The sequence below is a fragment of the Eupeodes corollae genome, chromosome 2, assembly GCF_945859685.1.
Source record: "Eupeodes corollae chromosome 2, idEupCoro1.1, whole genome shotgun sequence".
Taxonomy (NCBI): Eukaryota; Metazoa; Arthropoda; class Insecta; order Diptera; family Syrphidae; genus Eupeodes; species Eupeodes corollae.
The window spans coordinates 86,726,557-86,749,351 of record NC_079148.1 but is presented as its reverse complement, the minus strand read 5'-3'; the positions used below and the strand labels follow the sequence as shown (position 1 = coordinate 86,749,351).

Genomic DNA, 22,795 nt, shown 5'->3' with positions numbered 1-22,795 from the left:
TATTAAAGGTATAAAATAATTGCTTGAAGTTTTGCTGATTAAAAAAATGTCAGTTGATTCGTTTTTAGTATGGCAAGTTTTGCGTTCTTAAAAAATGTCCAACTCTTGATTTTAATGTAACATGATATTACGATGGTAGAGAAGTCGAAAAAAGTGGGAACCCCGATTCCATCCGCCTGTCTGCCTGTCCTGGCCCCTACAGTTCAAATCATTGGGTCGATTGACTTCAAATTTGGATAAGGTCTTAAGCCAATTCGAAAAAGACTTTTTTAAAATTTAAAATACACATATATTTTTTTGGCCAAAATCGAAAATTCGAATTTTCCCAAATACAAACCGTTAGATTGTTTTCTAAAGTTTGGCTACAAACGTTTTTCTTAATTTGGTTTCTTTCAAAATAATATATAAACAAATATTTTGCTCCAGAAGGATACCTTCCACAGAACCATATATTTTGTTTTTGAGATTTCTCAAGAACTCATTAATTGATTTTAATAATATTTTGTCTGCACAATCTTTAATACTGTCTCAATAATATTTTATAATAATCCAAACAATCATTGTTTTTATTTTCGATTATTTTAAAAAAATAAATACACTTATTTCGAAATTTGATATCTTGAAAATGGGTCATCATTTGTTTATAAAATTGAAATATTAAACTTATAACTTCATACCAAAAATATTTCTTAACTAAAATTGAAAATGTATACATACGAAATTAATTTAAAAAAAAAAACGTTGAAATGATTTTCAAATACATATTTTGATTAGTCAAGAGTTTTTTAAGCAATTATAAATTTAAATTTTTGAAAATAAATTTTTTTGTAGGAACATTCTTACATCTTAAAATACAGGAAATATTTTTAAATAGACTCTTTGGATACATGATCAAGTTCGTATTCCTATAATTTTTATAATATCATAATATGAACATTTAAATTTATAATATTTAAAGTGGATAGCATCATTTCCGCTTGAGAAAGATATTTGATAGGGGACTAGTTTTAATTTTTTTATTAATTATAAGAATGGATTTTCTTAAAAATCCCTTCACTATTTATTACATTAAATTTGTAAATTATCAACAAAAATATGAAATATATATACATAGCTTTTAAAATTGTAGCAAAAGGAGATAAAAACGTTTAAGTTCTAGAAATATTTAAAACAAATATCTTGAAACTTTCTGTTTGTTTTCGATTCTAGAACTAATATGACTGAGAAGATTATTTCACAGTCTTACAAAATTATAGGCATAATAAGCGACTTAACCAACTTTATTTTAGTATGAGTTAGTAGAATTGATCCGATACCGAAAAGTCTCTGAGCGAGTCTAAGTTTTTGACTTGTGTAACATAATCATGGTAAATAAAAATTGATAATTAATTGCATAGTCATGACAACTCAAAAGTAGCCATAAGTTGTTGCATAGTTACCTTTTCTTTTGAATTCCATTTGCTACAATTATATTTATATTAATCAAGTTTAATTTCAATAAATTTTGTATTTCCATAACCACCCCTCTCAATATTTTCTTTGAACGCTTATGAAATTATAAAAGTTAAAAGCGTATTTAAGAATTGTTAAATACTGAAAGCTGGCTACCTAACCTACACATTTTATTAAGATAAGGCGTCTAGCCTGTTTTGATTTATTTACATAGGTAGCTACTGTCATCCAAAATTAAAACTGTTTGACCTTGAAACTTAACCATTTAATTTTAAATTTTGTTTTCCATTAACGAAGAAGAAAGCCATACTTGTATAATAGCGGAAAATCATTGCAATATATGTATGTTTGTATGTCCTATCTTATTATTTAAGTCCTCATTTTTGTATTCAGGTGAAATACCATTTTGATCTGAAATGCATCCTTTGATGAATATTAGCTATTCCTTTTTCCATAAAAAGAACACTGCATGAATTGTTTCCCTAAATTCTACGGATTGAAGGGGTGGTTTATTTTGCCCCTTTTAAAAGTAAAACAACTCATCCCTTATTGGTATACCCACAAAAAAATAACAACCTGGAGAAATTTCTTGTTATGAGTATGAGCAGGCAGACCAATGATTCATGCATCATCACTCTGTTTCACTTTTACTTAGGAACGAACAAAAAGGACGATGAGTCTTCAAAAGATGATGGCAATAAGCTATACCGTACTTTTCATCCCTTAGTCATCATCATTATTATTTCAATCATTGTACTTCATAGTGGTGGTAATATGGTGCAATGGAAAGAACAAGGCAACCAGGATGTCAAAATACCCCGTTTGCACATGATCCTTAATTTCGTTATAATTTTCTATGCTGAATGGAATAGTATATCATTTTAAGTTTGATCGGCCGCGAATACGTACGAATTTCTGACAACACAAACGAATTTGCAACACACGACGGGGTTGCTGAAAAACGATTTTCTGTTTTTTGTGTTGCCATTGTCCTTTCGTCTGTTCCGTGATTTCGTGCATATATATATATATACCTGCATATATGCAAAAAAAAATAAAAAAATATTAATATCCTGCATAAGAAATTATCCAGAGAAAAGGATATTAAATTTTGAAAGATTTTCCAAATTATCAGACTTTTCAAGGCTGTGTGCTTTAGTTTTCAAGTTGTGCCGTGTTTACCCCTTGTGAATTGGTAGTGAGCCCGACCTATAGATACAAAGGGTATACTTCTTCTGATGCTGATGAAGCAGTGTCTCGTTTTTAATTTATTGAAATTATATAATTAATTAAATTATTTCAGTGTCGACATTGATCCCACTTCTGAAAGTGTGACCTTGTTTGCATTTGTGTTGATGTGTTGGCCCATTTTTTTTTATTGCACTTCCCTCTTTTTAAATGAATTAGACAAGAGTTCAATTTTCTGTTGTGATAAGGTTCTTTGGGTTATCTTTGCTACCCAAATATTTACTGGATTTTGTGTGATATCGTAAAAGGTTTAGAATTTGTATTTTAAATACTGTTGTTGCATGAAAAATATAATTGACTAAAAGAAAACAAATTAAAGCGTTTTCAAACCCAAAAAGGAGTTTTTCGTACGGCATTACAATTGAAATTTTCAAAACGTACATCGATTCAAGATTTTACGGCCACAAATTGGATTTTAAACAACATAGTTGTGCCGGCGGCCCTGGAAACGGTGGTGGCGTCGTCGGCAGTGCATCCAGCCATCACCATCTCCAGCAGCAACAACAACAACACCAGCATCATCACACCGCTGCAACTGCCGCTGCTGCTGCTGCAATTCAACAACAGCAGCAACAACAACAACAGCAACAACAACAGCAGCAGCACTCATCAGCCACATCTCTTCACAATAACAGCACGAGTTCCGCCGGAAGTGGAACTCCTGGCAACGGAAGTACTCCCAACGGTAATACCGCTGGTGGCGGCTCATCGCTTGTCGTCGGCAACGGTCCAACATCGGGTAATACAGCAAATACCACAACTCATCATCCGTCAAATACTCCGTTGGGTGTGGGAGCGACCAATCTCGGATTAAGTCCTCAATCAAGCGCCGATTCGCAGCAGTTCAATATTTTTCCAGCGATTTTCAGCCGACAGCTTAATTTTTCCGCTGGTACTTGTGGTCAGGGAAAACTTATGGACGAACTGAGACCAAACTTGGTGGGCGGATTACTAGGCCTGCAGCAGGGTCTCTTGGAAGATCATGGAATATCACATGGTAATTTGCAACATGGTGGACAGGATTCAAAATTTATGTCATTTCAAGACAATCGACTAATGGGCATTGCATCCTCACATGAAAATCGATTGCTTGGACTAGCTTCATCTGTACAAGACACCCGTTCTTCCATATCGTCACTGGATAAATCATCATCTGTCAATCAAAGGAAATGCAGTAGCACACCGGAAGATTTCAGCTCTTTATACACTGGTCTGCCAACACCTGGCATGGAATCATCCCATCATCACACGCCGGCACACACACCCCCTACACGATTGTCTGACCACTCATTGTCTGGTAAGTGCCAAAAAAAAGGTCAACATAATCCTTTTTCAGAAGACTTTTCTCTATGATTTACTATTAGGTTTAGTGCGTTATTTGTCAGCTCATGACTAAAGACCAATTGTGGTCGAATATTCTATTCATGAGCTGAGCGGAGAAATCTGTGTACCTAAAACTATTTTGAAAAACTCGCACGCGCCATAGCTTAACCTCTTAAGTCCTTACATTAAATTTACCACTCATTAATATTGATGTTAATAAAGAATAAGCATGATCCTTGAAATTCATCCGCCTCATATTCCCGTCGGGCTCATATAGTCAATTTGGGACTGAGGAGCACAAAATTCAGTTTATGTCATATTTGCATCCGAAATTCAAATATAAACACCATATTTTCGGGACGGAACTTAATCGTGTTTCCTATATAAAGGTGCCAAATAAAGACGAATTTTTGACGTATGAATTGATGCTAGGACTTTCTATGTGTAATTACATAGTCATAGCCGTCGCCCTTGAAATTAGTGTGAAATTTGCATAAATTATCCCAGCATTGCATATTCATATTTTTGAATGATGGCAAAAGTCGCCGTCGTCGGTCGTATCGTTGTCATCATCGTGGTCGCTGAATATCTTGTGGATTAAGCAGAATGAGTTTTACCTACCTGCTAAGGTAAACATGGTAGAGCTTAAGTGTCTTGGGCGAATAAATTGGTATTTTTTCTTTTATTTAGGTGGAAGTAAATAATTTGGTATCTTTGGGGTCAGCAGCATTAAACCTGATGTGAATGATAAATTTATTTTACTTAATTGTGGGGGCTCTGCCCATTAATTGTGAGGTTGTTCAGAATGTTAAAGTTGGTTAAAGTTTAACTAACGAAAATGAAAACAATGTATATTTATGTGTTTTATTTTATAAATACTGATTTGCTGATTTTTCTCTTCAAATGTGTTCACTTTTTTTTTTGATTAGCGATTTTGAAAGGTTACAATTTGAGCTTTATTTAATTAGAGCCCCCAGTAACAATTGCTAAACAAATCCAAATTCAACTAAAATAAGCGGAAAAGCGGGCCTTCTAATAAGAGATTATTTTTTAAATAGCCCGCTATTTGGGCAGCTGTCATATTTTAGCATTTGACAAGTAAAAGCTACATAATTACTAAAAATAGAAAAACACACACTTAAACAATGTAGATAGATAGATAGATAGATAACTTCTTTATTAACAAAAATTTTTGATTAACAATATTTCTTTTCTTAAGAATAATGACATGGCTTATTCTGCCGTCTGCCTGTTATAACATTTCATTTAGTGTTATAAAGAATAAAAATGAAATTAAATAAATAAAAGTAACAAGTTTTTTTTATAGTATACAAATTCAAAAAAGCATAAAGTAACTAAAATTAGATTTACACAATTTAATTGAGAAATTTAACAATTTTAATATGATTTGAAACACAAAAAGATCCAATTTTGAAATGATTTGAAACACAAATATATTTGTATACGTTTTCAATTTTAAAGTGATTTGAAACACAAAAGATATCAACAAAAATTTTGGTGCTTGAACTGCAATGTACAATGTATTGAAATTCATAAAAATTCACTTTCAAAAATGGTAAAACATTTGCAGTACATTTCGCAGTTTCAAAAAAGATTTCTACACGTGTTATTACACAATTGGCTACCAAGCTCTTCTGATTTAACACAGATCTTTTGAATGAAATGGTCTATGCAAATGCTTCAAGATACACACTTCAATTTGTTATACTAGAACTTTAGAGTACCATATAATGAAGCCTGAACACCAAACGTGGATTTAAGCTTATCAAAATATTGTTGTCTTGACAATCTTAAATCTATTTTTGTACAAGTAATCGCAATCACATACCAAAACAATATGAGGTTAGTAATTCTCAAAAATAGTTAATAGTGGCTATTTTTTTTTGTTTTATATCAACTTTCTTTCATTTCAAAATTTTAAGGCTAAGTTAAAAAAATTTATCAAAAATAAAAGAAAATTTTAAAAAATATTTCATATGGCTTCTAGATAAATTAAGTTAGTATTTCTTTATATAACTTATAGCAAGATTTAAGTGAAATAGTTAGGTTTCTTCTATTATTCAAAAGAATAAGTGAAGAAGAAACATTAGATAGAAAAAAGTTATAATATATTTGTGTTGATTAACACGATAATTTTAAATTAAAAATCAATATTAAGTATTAATCATGGATTAAGAATAAATTCTATTTCAGAATTATCAAAAGTGAAAAGGCAACGTTTAATTGAGGCTAAAAACTTTGATTCGTTTCTCACAAATCTGAATTCATCAGGCAATTCATTAAATAAGCGGGGTGCAGTAACTGCATTAAAATAGCTAAAGTGGGATTTAAAAATTCTAGGGACATTCACCAGGCGACGTAAATTAGAGCTCAAACTAGCTATCTCTAGAGCTGTCATATTATTATAACATTTAATTTTAAAGAAAGATTTTAAAATATTATATAAGTACAAATGTTTGAAACTAAATGTCATACGAGGTAAATTAGATATAATACGAATCGAGTGTTTTTGACTAATGATCAACGGCTAAATTTTACAGGAATGAGTTCCACTTCAACAAGAAATACCAAATTGAATTTTCGATTGTACTAGGTTATACAACGCAAGTTTTAAGATTTTTTTAGGGCAATAAAGACTTAGGTGGTAGATCTGTCATACAACTTTATTAAGATACATTTTTAAATTGTTCAACTAACCTTCTTATCGATTAAAAAAAAAAGTGATCAACACCTTCAATATCGAAGCAACCATCACAACGGCGAAAACCTAGACAATTCATAGGTGAACAGACTTGAAAACCAGCACAGTTATAGGTGCATGATAAGTCAGGGAGAAACTTTCGGGAAAAATTCCCTTTAAATTAAAGAGCATGAATTTAGTCTTGCTACTTATAACTAATTTATGTGACCCAAACCAGTGTCGAAGAATATCTAAGTCATGGTTCATACTATAGCAAAAGTTTCAAAGTAATTATTATTATAGTACGAGAGACCAGTATCATCCGCAAAAACAGATAATTTTTCCTTAAAAGGCTGTAAGAAAAAGGAGTTAACAAATATTTGAAACAGGATAGAACCTAAAACAGAACCTTGGGGAATACCCATTCTGAGATAAGATACTGAACTTGGAGTATCTTTTACCTTGGTCATTTGGTTACGATTTGTTAGGTACGAACAAAACCAATAATAAACAAAACCCCTGAAACAATCATAATAAAGTTTTTTAAGTAATAAGTCATGGTCAACCGTATCAAAGGCTTTTGTTATGTCAATGAATAAAGCCGCCGTTCTTGGTATCATTAATTGAGTTATAAATTTCACCACAGAAATTTTAACAGGGCTTCTTCTGTTGACTTACCTTTAAGAAAACCAAACTGACTATCATTGAAAAACTCAGTTCTAGAAAGAAATAACATAATTCTGTTCTTCATTCCCTTTTGAAAAACCTTTTAAAACACGGAAAGAAGAGAAATAGGTCTATAGTTCTTTAAATCCAAAGAATCTCCTTTTTAATGTAATGGGATTATAATAATGTGAATTTCAAAGGAAAGTAACACAGAAACTAATTCCGTAGAAAATACCATTCTGAATACTCTAAGAAAACATAGTTTTCTACTTTATACTTTGTACTTTAGTCAAAACAGACATTTAACTTTGGAATAATTCGCATATCGATGTTAATTCGTAGAGGCAATGAAGTCATCGTTATAAACAAGTGACACAAAGTCACCAAAACCCCAACTAAGCAAACAAAACTATTTATTTATTTGAGAAGTATTAGTTATATTCTTGAAACTTAAAAACTTTTGGGGTATTTTAGTCTATTCAGGGAAACTTGTTTTTTAATCGTTAATCCCCAATGTACCTTTAAAATTTTTTGTCGAAACTTATAGTTTTCTGTAACTTTTAATACTTTTTTTTCTACGAGCAAGCGTTTATAATTTAAAAAATGTTTCATATGGCTTCTAAATAAATTAAGTTAGTATTACTTTATATAACTTATATTATTCAAAAGAATAAGTGACGAAGAAACATTAGAAAGAAGATAAGTTATAACAATATATTCGTGGGGAATAACACAATAATTAAAAATTAAAAATCAATATTAAGTATTAATCATGGATAAAGAATACATACTATTGCAGAATTATCAAAAGTAATAAAGCAACGTTTAATTGAGGCTAAAAACTTTGATTCGTTTCTCACACATTTGAATTCATCTCATAATTCGGTTTCAAAACTTCGTATATAGATTATTCGCACATTCTGTTTAAATGGTAATGTGTATCTAAAAAGCGTTGTAGGTAATAAATGCAGTTTTATTTTGTTTCTAAAAAAACACTAATTTTTCTCTTTGTTACTCCCATGACTGTTGACATTCTTTTGATTTTCGAACTACTAATTTTCAGTACCTTACTCCACATCTATCTGCTTGTGGTATTGAGAATATAAACATTTAATAACGTTAAGGTTGTAGTTTCATACTTTTACAATGTATTGAAAATATGTAGTAAGGACTTCCTCATAAAAATATAATATAATATATCCAAATAAAATAACCTTCGAAATAAGAAAAAAATGGCTCGGAAAAATCTTATAAACGCTTGTCTCATTGAGCCCGTGGAGTGCATGTTACCCTTTTTGAAGAGTTCGAATCTCTCTCCAGTTATTAATATTGCAAATATCTTATATAAATATGAAAAGTTTACAATACATTATTCTATCACAGCATTGTAGGTAGCCAAAAGTGTATAATTTCAAAAATAGATACAAATATAAAAAAAACACTTTTAAACAAAACAAAACAATACATTTTTTATTATAAATGTTTAATTTTTTTTGCAAAGGATACACAAACTAAGCTACACAAATTTTAAGGGAACTCATTTAAGGTAATGCATATCGGTCTTAAAGTTTTGATTATAAAAATGATTGGGCAAAACATTTTCGACAATACGTCCGAAATTGAGCTCAAGGTTAAACTGATGTGCATTAGAATATAGAATACAGAATAGATATTTTATACATAAAATTCAGTTATACAATTAATGATTACAAGTCTTTTAAGACCTAGCTTTAAAACCGTTGGTCAGATTGACAGAATATGGGTTCTAATAGCGAGAACAAACAAAAGAATAAATATAAAAAGTGAGATTAAATGGATTAATAAAATTCAATTACTGGACATTAATTTTAAAGTTTATATAAGAAAAAAAAATAAATTTCAATGAAAAAAAAACTGGAAAAATTAAAAACTCACTGTAAGAATTTTTGTCTGTAAGCCATTGCGCATTGGAGGAGTTTTTAAAGTTTATCCCAGCCTTTTGCTCCATTAAGAGTTTGGATTACATATTCTTCTGTTCTTCCCAAATATTTATCGACGAATTTCTTGGATAATTGGACGTAATCCTAAAAAGTGTCCAAAATTCTCTCTCTCATGGTTGTTGCAGAGTTGGCACTCAATAGGCAGGTCTGGTCTGTGAGGTATGTAGTTCAGAGATAGTATCTCACCTCTAGCTCGTAGAATTGAAGAAATCATATCCGTTGAGTTCTTGTCGTCAAAGTAGTTTGATTCTCCAAGATTAAACTTCAACTTACTATAGAAGTCTCTCTACTACGATGCTTTGGCCTGGTTGATGAAATGTTGCCAATATTTTTTATACAATTTCGCAACAAGGGAGTTGCTGTTAGATTCTCCAAATCAAAATCGATCGATCCACCCGTCAAATTAGCAAAATCGATCCAAGTTTTTACACAATTAAGTCGATTTATGGTGATAAATGTTAATGCTCTATTGACCAGCCTTGATGAATCCAATCGGAGTATTTTGATAACGTAATTAAAATGAATCTTGAGCGTGTCGATGAACAACGGTGGTAAACCTGTTTCGATATGAAGCAAATAATTAGGCGTTTTTGATGGGAGAGCAAAGACTCGCTTCAAAAAGAAACGTAATAATTTTTCCACATCCTCATATTCTTTGTAGCTCCACACTTGCGAGGGTTAAAGCATAATAGATTTTGCCACAGCTTGAAACAGTTTATATTTTGCTGAGTGGTGGATGGATTTATTTGAAATGCAATTTTTCCAGGAAACGCAGAGGGCACCCTTCGCCTCCTGAAGTTTTAACTTGATATGTTTCTTTATAAGAAGGTAACTTGTTATATTTTATATTTAACTTCCTTAACAACTTGAACTTCCTGATCCTGGTACTTCCATTTTTCGTAACTGAAGGTCATTATGTTAGATTTGCTAAAGTTTACTGATAAATTTCCATATATCGCAGTATTTTCCAAGTTTGACGATCATTTCTTGGGGTTGGTCTGGGGATTCCGATGATGTGCATTATTAGAAGTACGAGTATTACGGCTGAATTGTTTGAGGGGGTTAATGCAACTGGCTAACTCGACAGAACACTGTTTGTAAAAATATCGGTAGAAAAAAGAAAAGCGTGAAATATTTCGACGGTGTTCCAGTGACGTTATTGTTTCGATTATAGATCTATCGCCTATCATTTTTAAACAGTTTTATGAATCCTGTCATAATTACTTAAACTTGTTTTAGGGGCACCTGCCCCCAAATATGCGAGTGATATTTAAGTTTTGGACGAATGAAGGCTTTGTAAATTACAGCCAGTTCAGAAGGGATGACAAATTTCTTGTACCGTACTACTGTACTTTACTTACTTTCATTTAAATCACTGCCTGCTTAGTGGGAAACACCATACATTCACAGTTTCTGAAAAAAGTGGCAATAACCCAGTACGCGACTTCACGCTAAGTAAAACAAATCTTCTTACAAAATATCTCGGTTTTTGAATATACAAATTGGACTTTAAATTCGATTGTCTCTCATTTGACCATTTGCGGCAAACATTAGATATATTTACGATCTCAAAATAGAAGCTTCGCTGTTTTGTTTACGACTGAACCTTTAGCCTAGGAAAAAAACGAGAATCAACATCAAACAGAAAAAATAGTTAAGTTCACAAAACTGCAAATCAGAAGTTAAAAATGAAATAAGTCATGCATTGTTTGTCATTGGACATACGTGAGGGAAATTTTCTAAATTAAAAGTTGTCATTTTTTTTAATTCCAACTCCTAAATTAAAATCTTAAAAAGCAATCAGAACAAAATTAAATCAATCAAGAAAAACTTAACTTCGGGTATTTAAAAAAATAAATAATAAAATATTTAAATTGTACAATAGATATATTAATTTTTATTTAATTTGTAAAGAAAAAAACAAGTTGTACAAACGAACTTTCGAACGCACACAATCATCTTTCAACCCCGAAACAAAAAAAGTGTCAAGAATTCAGTTCGAAAAATGCCTATGCCTATATAGAGGGTATCGATATTGTGATATTCTATGACTCGAAAATAGAAATTCAGATCATTAAAAGGTTTTAGTCCTTTTTCATAAGATCTACATAGAAAAAAATCAATTGTTTTAAAATTTTAAATATCATCCATTTTAGTACATAAAGAATTTATTAATGCATAGAACGTCATTATTATTGTTTAGCTGTTGAGTTGTATGTAAGAAAGATATAAGAGTTATTTTGAACAAAAGACTAGCTTTTTAAACATTAAAGGACAATTTTTTGACGAAGTTTGCTAGGTTTATCTTTGGAACGCCATTTTAAAAATATTAAGAACTGAAGCACTTCTTCAAATCTAATAATGTCTGTAGAAGTGAAGAACTTAGTTTAAAATCATTTTTGAGTTCTAGTATTTTTAGAACTCTGTTCAATGGAACTGAGTTCTAACTTGTTCCTGACTCAAAATTCTGACATTTTACATTTACATGTTTCAGATTTTGATAGATTTAGGATTAGGTTATGCGATTCTAACTTTTCTCGAAATAAAAATGTTGTTTTAGTGAATTTCGTTCAAGATTTATGTTGTTTAACATTATTCTTTTTTGATAAATGAACACATACATACATACATCCATACGTACATATCTATATTCGTGTTGCAAAAGAAATTGGTTTCGAGTTCTGCAATATCTAAAATATGATAGTTGCGATTTAAATGATATAAAGTATTATATTGAAAGTTTCTAGAAATCGTGTGTTCAGTAGATTCAGCCAACATATTTAAATGTCTATTTGTTTAACTAATCTTGAATTAAACATCCAAACCTTTGATGTAATAAATATGTAAAACTTAAATAAAGCGCACGAAAAGTAAGAAGTTAAATGGGTTGATATGCTTATATAAATTTTACTTTTGTCAAAGCGGCAGCGTCTACAACATTTTACATTATGCATCTCCTGTTTGTATTTTTTTTTTTAATATTTCATTACTGCACATAAAATATCCTTGTGGTCTGATATTTAACTCAATGAATGAATCTAAAAATTGGGTCTTTGGTAGAAAAAAAAACATTGCTTAACAGAGTTTTCAAATTTTCGGCTAATAAATCGAAGTTATATCTTTATATTTAATTGAGATCTAAATCAGAGTTCCATATCGCTTGAGAATAAGAATTGAGGACTTTGTCAAGAAATTGGTCGTGAGTCAATCAAATAACCTTTTGAGATTAAATGTAAAATTTGTTTGTCTGAAAGAACCTTAGGTTATTTGTTCGCTAAAAAAAGGAATATAATTGAGTTTTGATTGGTTATGAGTTTTAATTTCTATTGAGCTTTAAAACGATTATGAAATCGTTTGATAATTGTAATTAATGAAATTTAAAAAACTTTGGCGGTTCAAAACAAAATTGCATTTGACTTCGCGAAGTGTTAATAAGTATAAAGTTATAAGGACAATTTTCCAATTTCAAGTTAAAACAAAAAGCTATATTAATAATTATTTGCAAAAATAATAAACTATTTTGATTTCTTATGAACTTGAAGCATAAAGTTAACAATTAAAGCTTTTTAAAATTTGTAAATAATGCACCAAGTTGCCAAGGCACACTGAGGTTTTCAAGCGAACACTGAATTACAGTTAATTTATTTATGTGTTTAACTCTTAGGCCTCTTTCACACGAGACGGTTTCGTCCGTACGGTTTTATCCGTGAGCCAATAATAGTAAACAAATAAAATTAACTAAAGCTTTCACATTGGACTGGACGGAGACAGTTTTTTTCCGTAGGGACGATTTAAAACAGCCGTCTCAAAGACTGAAATATACGGCGACCGTGCCGTCGCCGTCTTATCAGTGGCGTACGTGACTACGCGAACGCATTCACAAAAGACGATTTTTATTCCTCTGCTGTCCTTTTTGTGGTCACCTGTACTAAAGCATTTTAATATTATATAACCAAACGAAGACGATTCACGGAAAAAAAACGTTATGTGTGAAAACAAAGTCCGTAGAAAAAAATCGTTCGGATTTTAACCGTACGGACGAAACGGTCTCGTGTTAAAAAGGTCATAGGTTCTATTTTTGATTTCTTTTAATCGGACGGCACTCAAAGAGTTTGGTTTTATTTTCAAATTTGAAAAGTAAAACAACAGTACTACTAACAATGGAACGTTGTACGCTATACGTATTCTTTAAAATTGTCCATTTTTCACTACACAAAAAGAAAATGAAAATAATTTTGCAGTCACAAATCGCATTTTTGCAAAAACGGTTTCCTGACCGAGTTATTTCTCGAAAAATTGATCATAATTGCCCACCAAGAACTTTTGACTAACAACCTTCAAGCTTTGGAAAGATGAGGGTTATGTTAAAGCTCCACGGAATTCGTATTGTTATGAATAGGACACACATCCATAAATAAGCGATTTGGTGGTCATGGAAATATTTTATAAAAAGGAAATTCGATACTTTAACCGTATGTTAGGGGATTTCTTTAAAAGAACATTTGCTGCTTATTTATTATAAAAAACAAAAATTATTACATAGGTAAACAAAAACATAATACAAACACATATGTATATACATTTGTTAAAGATTAATTATAATACCCATTAGTTTTTGATCTGCAAGCTGACTGTGATAAAGTCTTCTATTTTTCTACTGTTGTTGATTTAAAATACTTATCCTTTTCACTCGGGCCATGTGCTACAATATTAATATTTATAATTTATTCCCGGTTACAAATTATTGAAATAGTGAAATAACTTTATTTTGTTTCGTTACAGCAGAAGGAGCATTTAAGAAACTCAAACCCGAACCAAATAGTGGACTTTCATCCGTATCCGGTGGTGTTACATCACCCGGAAGTGGAGTCTCGTCATTAAGTCAACATGCAGGCCATACCCCCACCACAGCATCCTGTCCGACACCGGCGAGACGAAGGCATAGGACTACATTTACACAGGTCCATTAATTTTTGCCACAATTTTTAATCCAATTAGTTTAGATTTAATTAGGAAATTATTTAAGCTAAAACAAGTCCTCATTCATATGTACATATTATATGTATGTTTGCGTAATGATTTGGGTTCAAGTGGAATTTTCAGGAATCAGTTTTACAAACATTTTTTTTAAATTTTATCAATATGTATATTAGTATTGAAAGTGGGTTAACTTTATGTGAAATTTTATTTCAAATTAAACGTCGGTTATCGGAATGATTAATTTACTTTTTTAAAGGAAAAATTTAGCACTGAAGAATGTGCTTATATATGTTCTGTTATGATTTTATTTCATGCACACTGTTTCTAAGCACGATTTTAAAAAACACGTGGGAGCTATCAAAAAACACTTGACTTAGAAGGTTTGAAATAATTAATTGGGCAAGCTCTTAGGCTGTATAGCTGCGAGTAGAATTTACCTATATTTGAGTTTTGTGAGACGTTTTTTCTACGTTTTTATAGACCACCAAATCAAGATTTAATCTTAATTTAATTGTGCAATTCTTAAAAGTGATGCAAAGGATCTTTAATCTGCGGAGTGCTTTCGATGCTTGGCATAGAATATTAATTGAAAGTTGTTTGATAAATCATAAATTGTCTTTCTATTAGGGAAATGTACTGGAAAAAAAATGGAATGCTTTCTCTTCAATGGTATAGATGGTTATATGATTTGTATTAGGTATAATATTATCACTAGTAAAGCCAACTCAACTATACACCAAATCTCTAAACGTTTGTGTTAGGAATTCCAGGATCCTCGTGTTACTCTCGCACTTCGGGCCGCCCCCATTTTGAGTACGCATCCCAGGTTTGAATACCTTTTTTCGAGATATACAAGAATAGGATTCAATCTGTTCAAATCAACTTCATACGTTTCGCCTTAACAGGGCTACCTTAGTCTGATTCTTCATTCTCATAGACACCTTAAAACGCAGCAAAGAGGGTTAAAAATGATACTGTCTTTATTCATAAACCCTTAAAGGTTATAATTATTGCACCTGATGATTTACTAAATTGTATAAGATTAAAGTACCATGGAAGTAACCACTATACCCGCAGTTTACTATTAATACATGCTTTCCTACACCGCACTAATTTTGACATGTATGAGCCATTTTTTCGCGTGTCTAATCTTAAAAATATGAACTCAAACCTCTTTGATTTTATCAGGAGCAAGAATTTTGTTAATAATATAAAAAAGTTGTATTAATTTGTTTGTAATTTAATTGCGGTTTCAAAAATAAACGTAAAAAAGAGGCTGGGCTGCGTCCCACACTGATAACTTCTCATCCCGTCTGTCAATTTGTCTTGCTTAAAAGTTTATAGGTTTCCGTGTTTTGTTAAAAAGTTGTCAGTTGAATTGTTCTTAAAAATTTTAAAATTACCAACAATATTTTGCATATAATGAAATAGTTTTACCGAATGTCAAAAATTATATTTTCTGTGAACAAAATTAGAAGACAAAATTTTTAATTTTGAAAAAGATATTTGAGTTGAAAATCATTTTTTACGAACCTTTTGTAATGCCTTTTTATAGTATTTATTTTTTGTTAAAAAACTTTCAATTTGATTTTTGTCAAAATTTTATTGAATATTCAAAACAATATTTCTGAGAAGATAAAATTAGTTTGAAGCTAATATTTTTAATAAAAAAAAAAGATAATTGAGTTGAAAATCTATGTGTACCAACTTTTATTAATTTCTTGTACGTTTTTATTTTTTGTAAGAAACTTGTAAATTCGATTTTTCTCAAAATGTTACAAACAATATTTTTTGAAAAATAAAATTAGGCCAAAGTCGAATATCAATTTTTACTTACTCTTATTAATTCTTTGTTTAAGGTTTTTATTTTTTGTATAAAAACTGTCATTTCGATTTTTCTCAAAATTTTACCGAATGTTGGAAACAATATTTCTAATAAGACAAAATAGGGTGAAATCAATAATCTCAAATTTTTAAAAAGATATTTAAGTCGAAATTCAATTTTTACCAACTTTGAGTAATGTTTTAATTTTTTATAAAAAAAACTGTCAATTCGTTTTTTCTCAAAATTTTACCAAATGTTAAAAACGTTATTCTTAGTTGCACAAAATTGTTTTAAAGATAATAATTTTACTCGTAAAATTTTCGAGTTGACAAATATTTTTTTTTTCAGTTTTTCTGATTTATAAAAAATCATTAATTGTTTTTTTTTTTTCAAAAATATATTTATTTGGTATCACGATACAATATATAATATAAAATTTGATTTAAGTCTCTAGCGATATTAGTTCGTGAGATATTTAGGGTTAATCAAAGTTGGCACTTTTATTTTTAAACTGATATGGTAAACACAACCACCCACGCAAATTTTTGAGAGCATTTTCTGCATCTTTCTGCATTATTATCAAAATTTATTTGAAGTCGATATTTCTACTCTCGCGAAAATACGGAAGTACGGCGGTACGAACGTACGTACACACGCAATCTCAGACATCTTTCTAGACATCTTTTATTTCGACCCTAGGGGCCTTGCAACGTTTAGAAATGTTCAATTTGACAAATCAGACCCATCACAAAAACTTCCTATGGGAAGTTCAAAAACACATATAAAATATTTTTTTTTTGATATTTCTTTTTATTTTAAAGTTTGAACGTTAACAATATGTGTGAATCACTACATCATTAAAATGACCACCACGCGAATTGTTGCATACCTAAGGATTGATTCTTTTGAGGTAATTTTCGACCACTTTTTGAGACATATTGAACCATAATTGAAGCCATAACTTGACGAGTGTTGGGTTTTAAGTGCTCAAGAGTTAAAATTAAAGCTTTATCAGCATAAACCACGGTCTTTCGTGTACCCTCACAAACAAAAGTCCAGCGGTGTCAAATCACATGATCTTGGTGGCCAGTTGATATCGTCACGACGAGAAATTACGCCTCCAGGAAATATTTCTGGCAAGAAAGCCATATTCGCTCGAGCCATATTCGCACCGTCTTGTTGAAATCACATTATCTCCTAGACATATTCTTCAAAGCAGACAAAAAATGTCTGTTATCATATGACCATAACGCTCCGAATTGACGATGACAGTCGTTCCATCGTCGTTTTCTAAGAAGTAAGGTCAAATCATACCTCCAGACCAAAGATTGCACCAAACAATTACTGTTTTGTGGATGTAATGTCATCTCTTCAATTACTAGGGGATTCTCAGAAGCCCAAATACGAAAATTTTGTTTATTAAATGACCACCGACCGACGCCTATTGAGAAATGTTTCGAAAAATCGTCGAAATGTAGATCTTAATGCAAAATACGCCATAATATGCGGGTAAGACAGTCCTAATTTCTGAAAACGACGAGGAATCGACACATTCGGGTCTTCGGCAACACTTTCACTTACAGTAGCAATACTTACCATATCTGTAACCAAACAAGTCTCTTTAAATTTTGAGATTTCTCGACGTTTCAAGGTCCGTAGAGTATAAATAAAAGATTGTAAGTGTGATGCTGTGCATGCTAGCAACTTGATTTAAATTTTATGTTGTACATATAATGTGACATGATACCAAACTATAATAGAATTGTGGAAAAAAAATCAATTAGTGGTTTATTTTCATATATCAAAAAAAGAAAATATTTTTTTCGAAATTCAGTAAAATTTGTATAAAAATCCAACAGTCAGTTTTATTATGCAAAATATTCCTCACTTTACAAAACACAAAAACCTTCAGAATCAATAAAAAGTTGAAGAGAAATGGTTTTCAACTCAAGTATAAGGTATAGAAAGAGAGATATTGACTTCAAGTTTTGTATCTCACACAAAATATTGTTAATATTTTGTTATTATTTATTATTATTTATGTTATCTAAAAAAGAATGTTAATCTCAGATTGATTGATGAAATAAACTAAACTAAAGTTGTTAAATTAAATTAAGTTGTTAATGTATTAGCAAGCTAAATCGACAGTCAGGATCAGGGTCGCATCCCAGCCTCTTTTTATTATTTGTATTATTATTGTTATTATTTTTTTTATTATTGATGCGTTTACTTTTAAGACTAAATGCACATTTAGGTTTAGTTGTTATTAGTTAGTGATTAAAAAGCCAAGATTTGTCATCTTCACTGTTTTTTTTTTAAATCAGCGTTCAGCAGTATTGAAAACCACAATGTTGTCAATTTATGAAATTTAAATACTGTTTTTGTGTTGGGTTAATTGTATTGCTCATATTTGAATATACATTCTTTTTTACAGGAACAATTAGCTGAATTAGAGGCCGCCTTTGCTAAATCTCATTATCCTGATATTTATTGTAGAGAAGAATTAGCACGAACAACGAAACTAAATGAGGCTCGAATACAAGTAAGTACCTTTATGAATGACCTGTTATTTTGTATATAAATGTACAGTACATTTTTCACAATAGGAATTCAATCGGCTCTTGAAAACCAATTTGTTCCATTCTGGTAAACACACTCTTGGGTGTCGGTCTTAAATCTAGAAGCGTGCTGAAAATCAAAATAGCCTTATTCACAAACAAATAACTTTTAGCCTGTAAAAGTCACCCTCCTTTGAACTTTATATAAGCAGTCCCTTACTATTGTTAAAAAAAAATCACTCAAATGGCAGAATGGCATAAGATGCCGCGTTGTCAAAATTTGACAGATGGAAAGGGGTGGGCAATAAAATGTATCGAGCTCAATTGAAAGCCAAATTACAGGGGATGATCCGTATTAAAAAAAATATTATATGAACATTTGTGCAAGAATATGTCTTTTTTGTTGAAGAACACTGTAATGAAGTGTTGAACAGAGTATGGTATAAAAAGTACTTCAAATTAAAATCATATCAAAATATAGATCGTAAGAGATTCCATCCTGATAAGATGAAAAAAATGTTAACCATAAGAAGATGTATACAGATTTTGAGATTGCGATGATGCTTTGATCTTTTTTGTCAAATATAGTTTCTTAATTGATAGAAAACATCAGACCACATGACATTATAGAATCAAGGATTATAGTATAGTACAAGGGTTTGTTCACAAAGAGAAGCTGCATATATACTGTATATTTTTAATTGGTAGGTAGACATATGTAGATCGATTGTTATAGAAATATTGTTCGCGTAGTTTTTAATATCTACAGTATACTATACTAGCCATCAGTGCTAAACCCATAATTTATAAAAACAAAACAATGTTCCAGGCTTTGGCGGTGCAGTAACTACATACAATTTTTCTCTTAAAGGGAGACTAGATGATATAAAATAAGATAGATAATCTAACCGTTTTGAATTTTTATTTTCCGAATACAATTTGTAACTTCAGATCAATAGATTTAATAAAGCTTTTGTATTAATTATTCCTTAAGCTTTCTACTTTCTACACGTGAAGATGCTAAAAAGTAAATATTAATTTTGTTTATATACTCATCATCGATTTTCTAAAAAAATTAAGTTGCACTATCTTTTGAACTACTGAAAGTTATAATAATGGATTCATTTTATAATCCATTAAAAAGGGGTTTTACCTCGGATTAAGACATACAAGGCGTAAGCTATATAGATTGTGTAAATAGTCTCATGAAATCTAGTGTCTGAATCGGTGGTATGTTACGACATTCATCAAGGTCATACAATTTGATTAAAAACATCGCTCAAACATGTTTGCAGGCTGAAGTAGTTGTCATTTTTGCAAATTGCCTAATCTTAACAGTCTCTTTAATAGAATAAAACTATGGTAAGGTCATGATTTAAACCATTAACAATGGGCTAGGTTGCTCAACATTCTTATCAATATAGCTCCAGATGAATTTCTTCCAATCCCCTCAAATATATATATGTACATATATAAAAATACAGTTAACTACATATTTATTAATTCGATAAAGTATGAATTTTCGTTAGAATAAATTCTACCGTTGCAACAAACTAAACTTTATGTTTTGATATTTTATCATCTGTTAGAATTTGGGTATAAACATAGATATGACCATTTCCCTTCCAGAAGAAAATAAGCTATTCGAAATACTAATCATTTTCAGACGAAATTGGGATACCTGATGTAGTACCTCATTTTTTCATATTCTTGTATTATCAATTATTATCAGTCCGTACTTCTAGGAATGCTATTCCTTGGCGGGATGTGTTCAATCCATGCCTGTGCCGTCTTAAGAATTAATAAATCCTCCAAAAGTAATTGTTGTCATGAAAAGTGCTTTCTCAAATAAGTCGTTCGGATTCGGTTTAAAACTGTAGGTCCCTTCCCTGATAGCATTACTCGCACAAAGGAATGGTTAAGAGCTGTAAGTCACTAGGTTCTACTTTTCAACGGACTGTTGCACCACCTTATTTTATTTTAGGAATACTCTTTAATTTACACTTAAGTCCAATTTAAGAAGTATCGTCAAATATTAAGTATAGAGATGTTTTTAAAGCAGCACTACACCTACACTCATATATTGAAATTCGTTTCAATATTGCCCGTATTAAATTATTAAAATTTAAATTGGTTAAATTTCATACATTATTTACAAAGACTGGTGTATGTACGGGAAAGTCCTTAATTCGGAAAAGTAAATTTACTATGCAGTTTGGGTTGATGGCGAAATACTGTATGGTTTTAGATACTGTATTTAAAATACTGTGTCTCAAAATACTGTATTTTAAAATACTGTATGTACAAAATACTGCACAATCAAAATGCTGTGTCTCAAAATTCTGTATTTCAAAATGCCGTAAATAAGGCTACAAAATAAAAATCTTTTTGACAATGTAAAAAAGTGTTCACTATGAACTTTCGAATAAACGAGGAACTACGCAACTCGAAAGTAGAATTCAAAACAAGGCAATATCGAAAATAATCACTCTACGTCAAATGTGTTTGCGAGCGAAGTTTTGTTTTTGTCAAAGTGTATAAGAGATGCTCACTCATAGCCGAATATGAGTTACATCTATTACTCCAATTACACCAGATATTCGTGATTTTTTCCAAAAATAGCGTTTTCATAATCAGCGGGCACATGACTCTTTTGATTGAAGTCAAAATTTCGGCAAGTATTTTTGACATGGTTTGCTTTGCAAGCCCAGCGTTCTTGATACCACGGATTTGGTTTTGGTAACGTCCTGTTGCCAAAAACTTAAATGCTGCTCATAACTTAATGATAATCGGAACAGCGTTTTGTCTTCTGCGAGTAGTCATGTCGGATGATATGGTGTTAAGTAAGAACATAAATCCGTCTTTAGAAAGACGATAATTCCAAAACTAAAACAAAAGTATGCATATATTGTTCATTAAGATTGCGCTCAAATATTCTACCTTGTATATATATTTTGGAATTATCTCTTATCCTTCTGCCTCCTTCAATTTGCTTGTACCGTTCTTAATTTTTTTGCAAATTAAACCAAATTCCAACTGTGTCCAAAAATGTAATGATTTTTTTGTGTTTAAAACTGTCAAACAAGCCGATACTCGTTCGAAAAACCATATTTTTTTAAAAACAAGTTGGTATAACCGGCATACGATTCTACTTTCATACGTAGTACGATTTGAAAGTAGAACCGCAAATGAGTTTCGAATAAAACCAAAAGTAGAATCGAGTAACATAGATAGTATGGCCCCAGAATTTTGAAAAGAAAATATTTTTCTTAGAAAACATCATTATAATTTTTCATTAGCATAATGCTCTAATACATTCCTTTCAAAAATATCTTCTTTTTATTTCTCATTTTCTTCTTCTTAGTTATTTGTATTTCTCACACATTTGTACATGAATTGTTTCTATCATAATAAACAACTGCACCAAACTAATTCATCTATCAACACTCCCAGTATTATACAATATTATGAGAAACATTATTTTAACAATACAGCATTTTGGACCAGTATTTTAAATGTACAGCATTTTGAAATACAGAATACTAACCATACAGTATTATGACCATACAGTATCGTACAGTATCATACAGAATTTTGACAATACAGTATTTTAAAATACAGCATTTCGACCTGCTCCCATGCACTTTTTGTCCAATATGTAGAGAGTTTATAGTCAACTTCACGTTCACTCTCTATATTATAGACTAAAAAAATCTTCACTCAATTATTTGATAACGTCGTATGGGTTTCCTTGCTATAACGTGGCCCTAAAATGGTATTTTAAAATAAGAATTCAAATCAAATCAAATGGGGTGGCGCAACAGTCCGTTGTGAACCAGGGCCTAGTGACTTACAACTCTCAACCATTCCTGTGTGCGAGTACTGTTGTCAGGAATGGAAGGGACCTACAATTTAAGGCCGAATCCGAACGGCTAGTTTGAGAAAGCACTTTTTCATGACAAGAATTACTCTTGAAGGATTTGTCAATTCCTCGCAAGAGGCAGTACCCGCGAAAATTAATTTTTTAAATTAAGCTGGCACAGGCAGGGATTGAACCCAAGAC

General features: G+C 31.0%; 1 protein-coding gene across 1 annotated transcript in view; it reads left to right on the top strand.

Annotated features, from left to right (window-relative positions):
• The first annotated feature begins 3,615 nt into the window (after window positions 1-3,615).
• Window positions 3,616-22,795, top strand: part of LOC129947344 (homeobox protein unc-42) — a 32,643-nt gene continuing 13,463 nt past the window's right edge. The window contains exons 1-3 of the mRNA XM_056057870.1: window positions 3,616-3,997; window positions 14,155-14,330; window positions 18,609-18,716. Coding sequence (XP_055913845.1) covers window positions 3,616-3,997; window positions 14,155-14,330; window positions 18,609-18,716 — 666 coding nt within the window. The remainder of the gene's footprint in view (window positions 3,998-14,154; window positions 14,331-18,608; window positions 18,717-22,795) is intronic.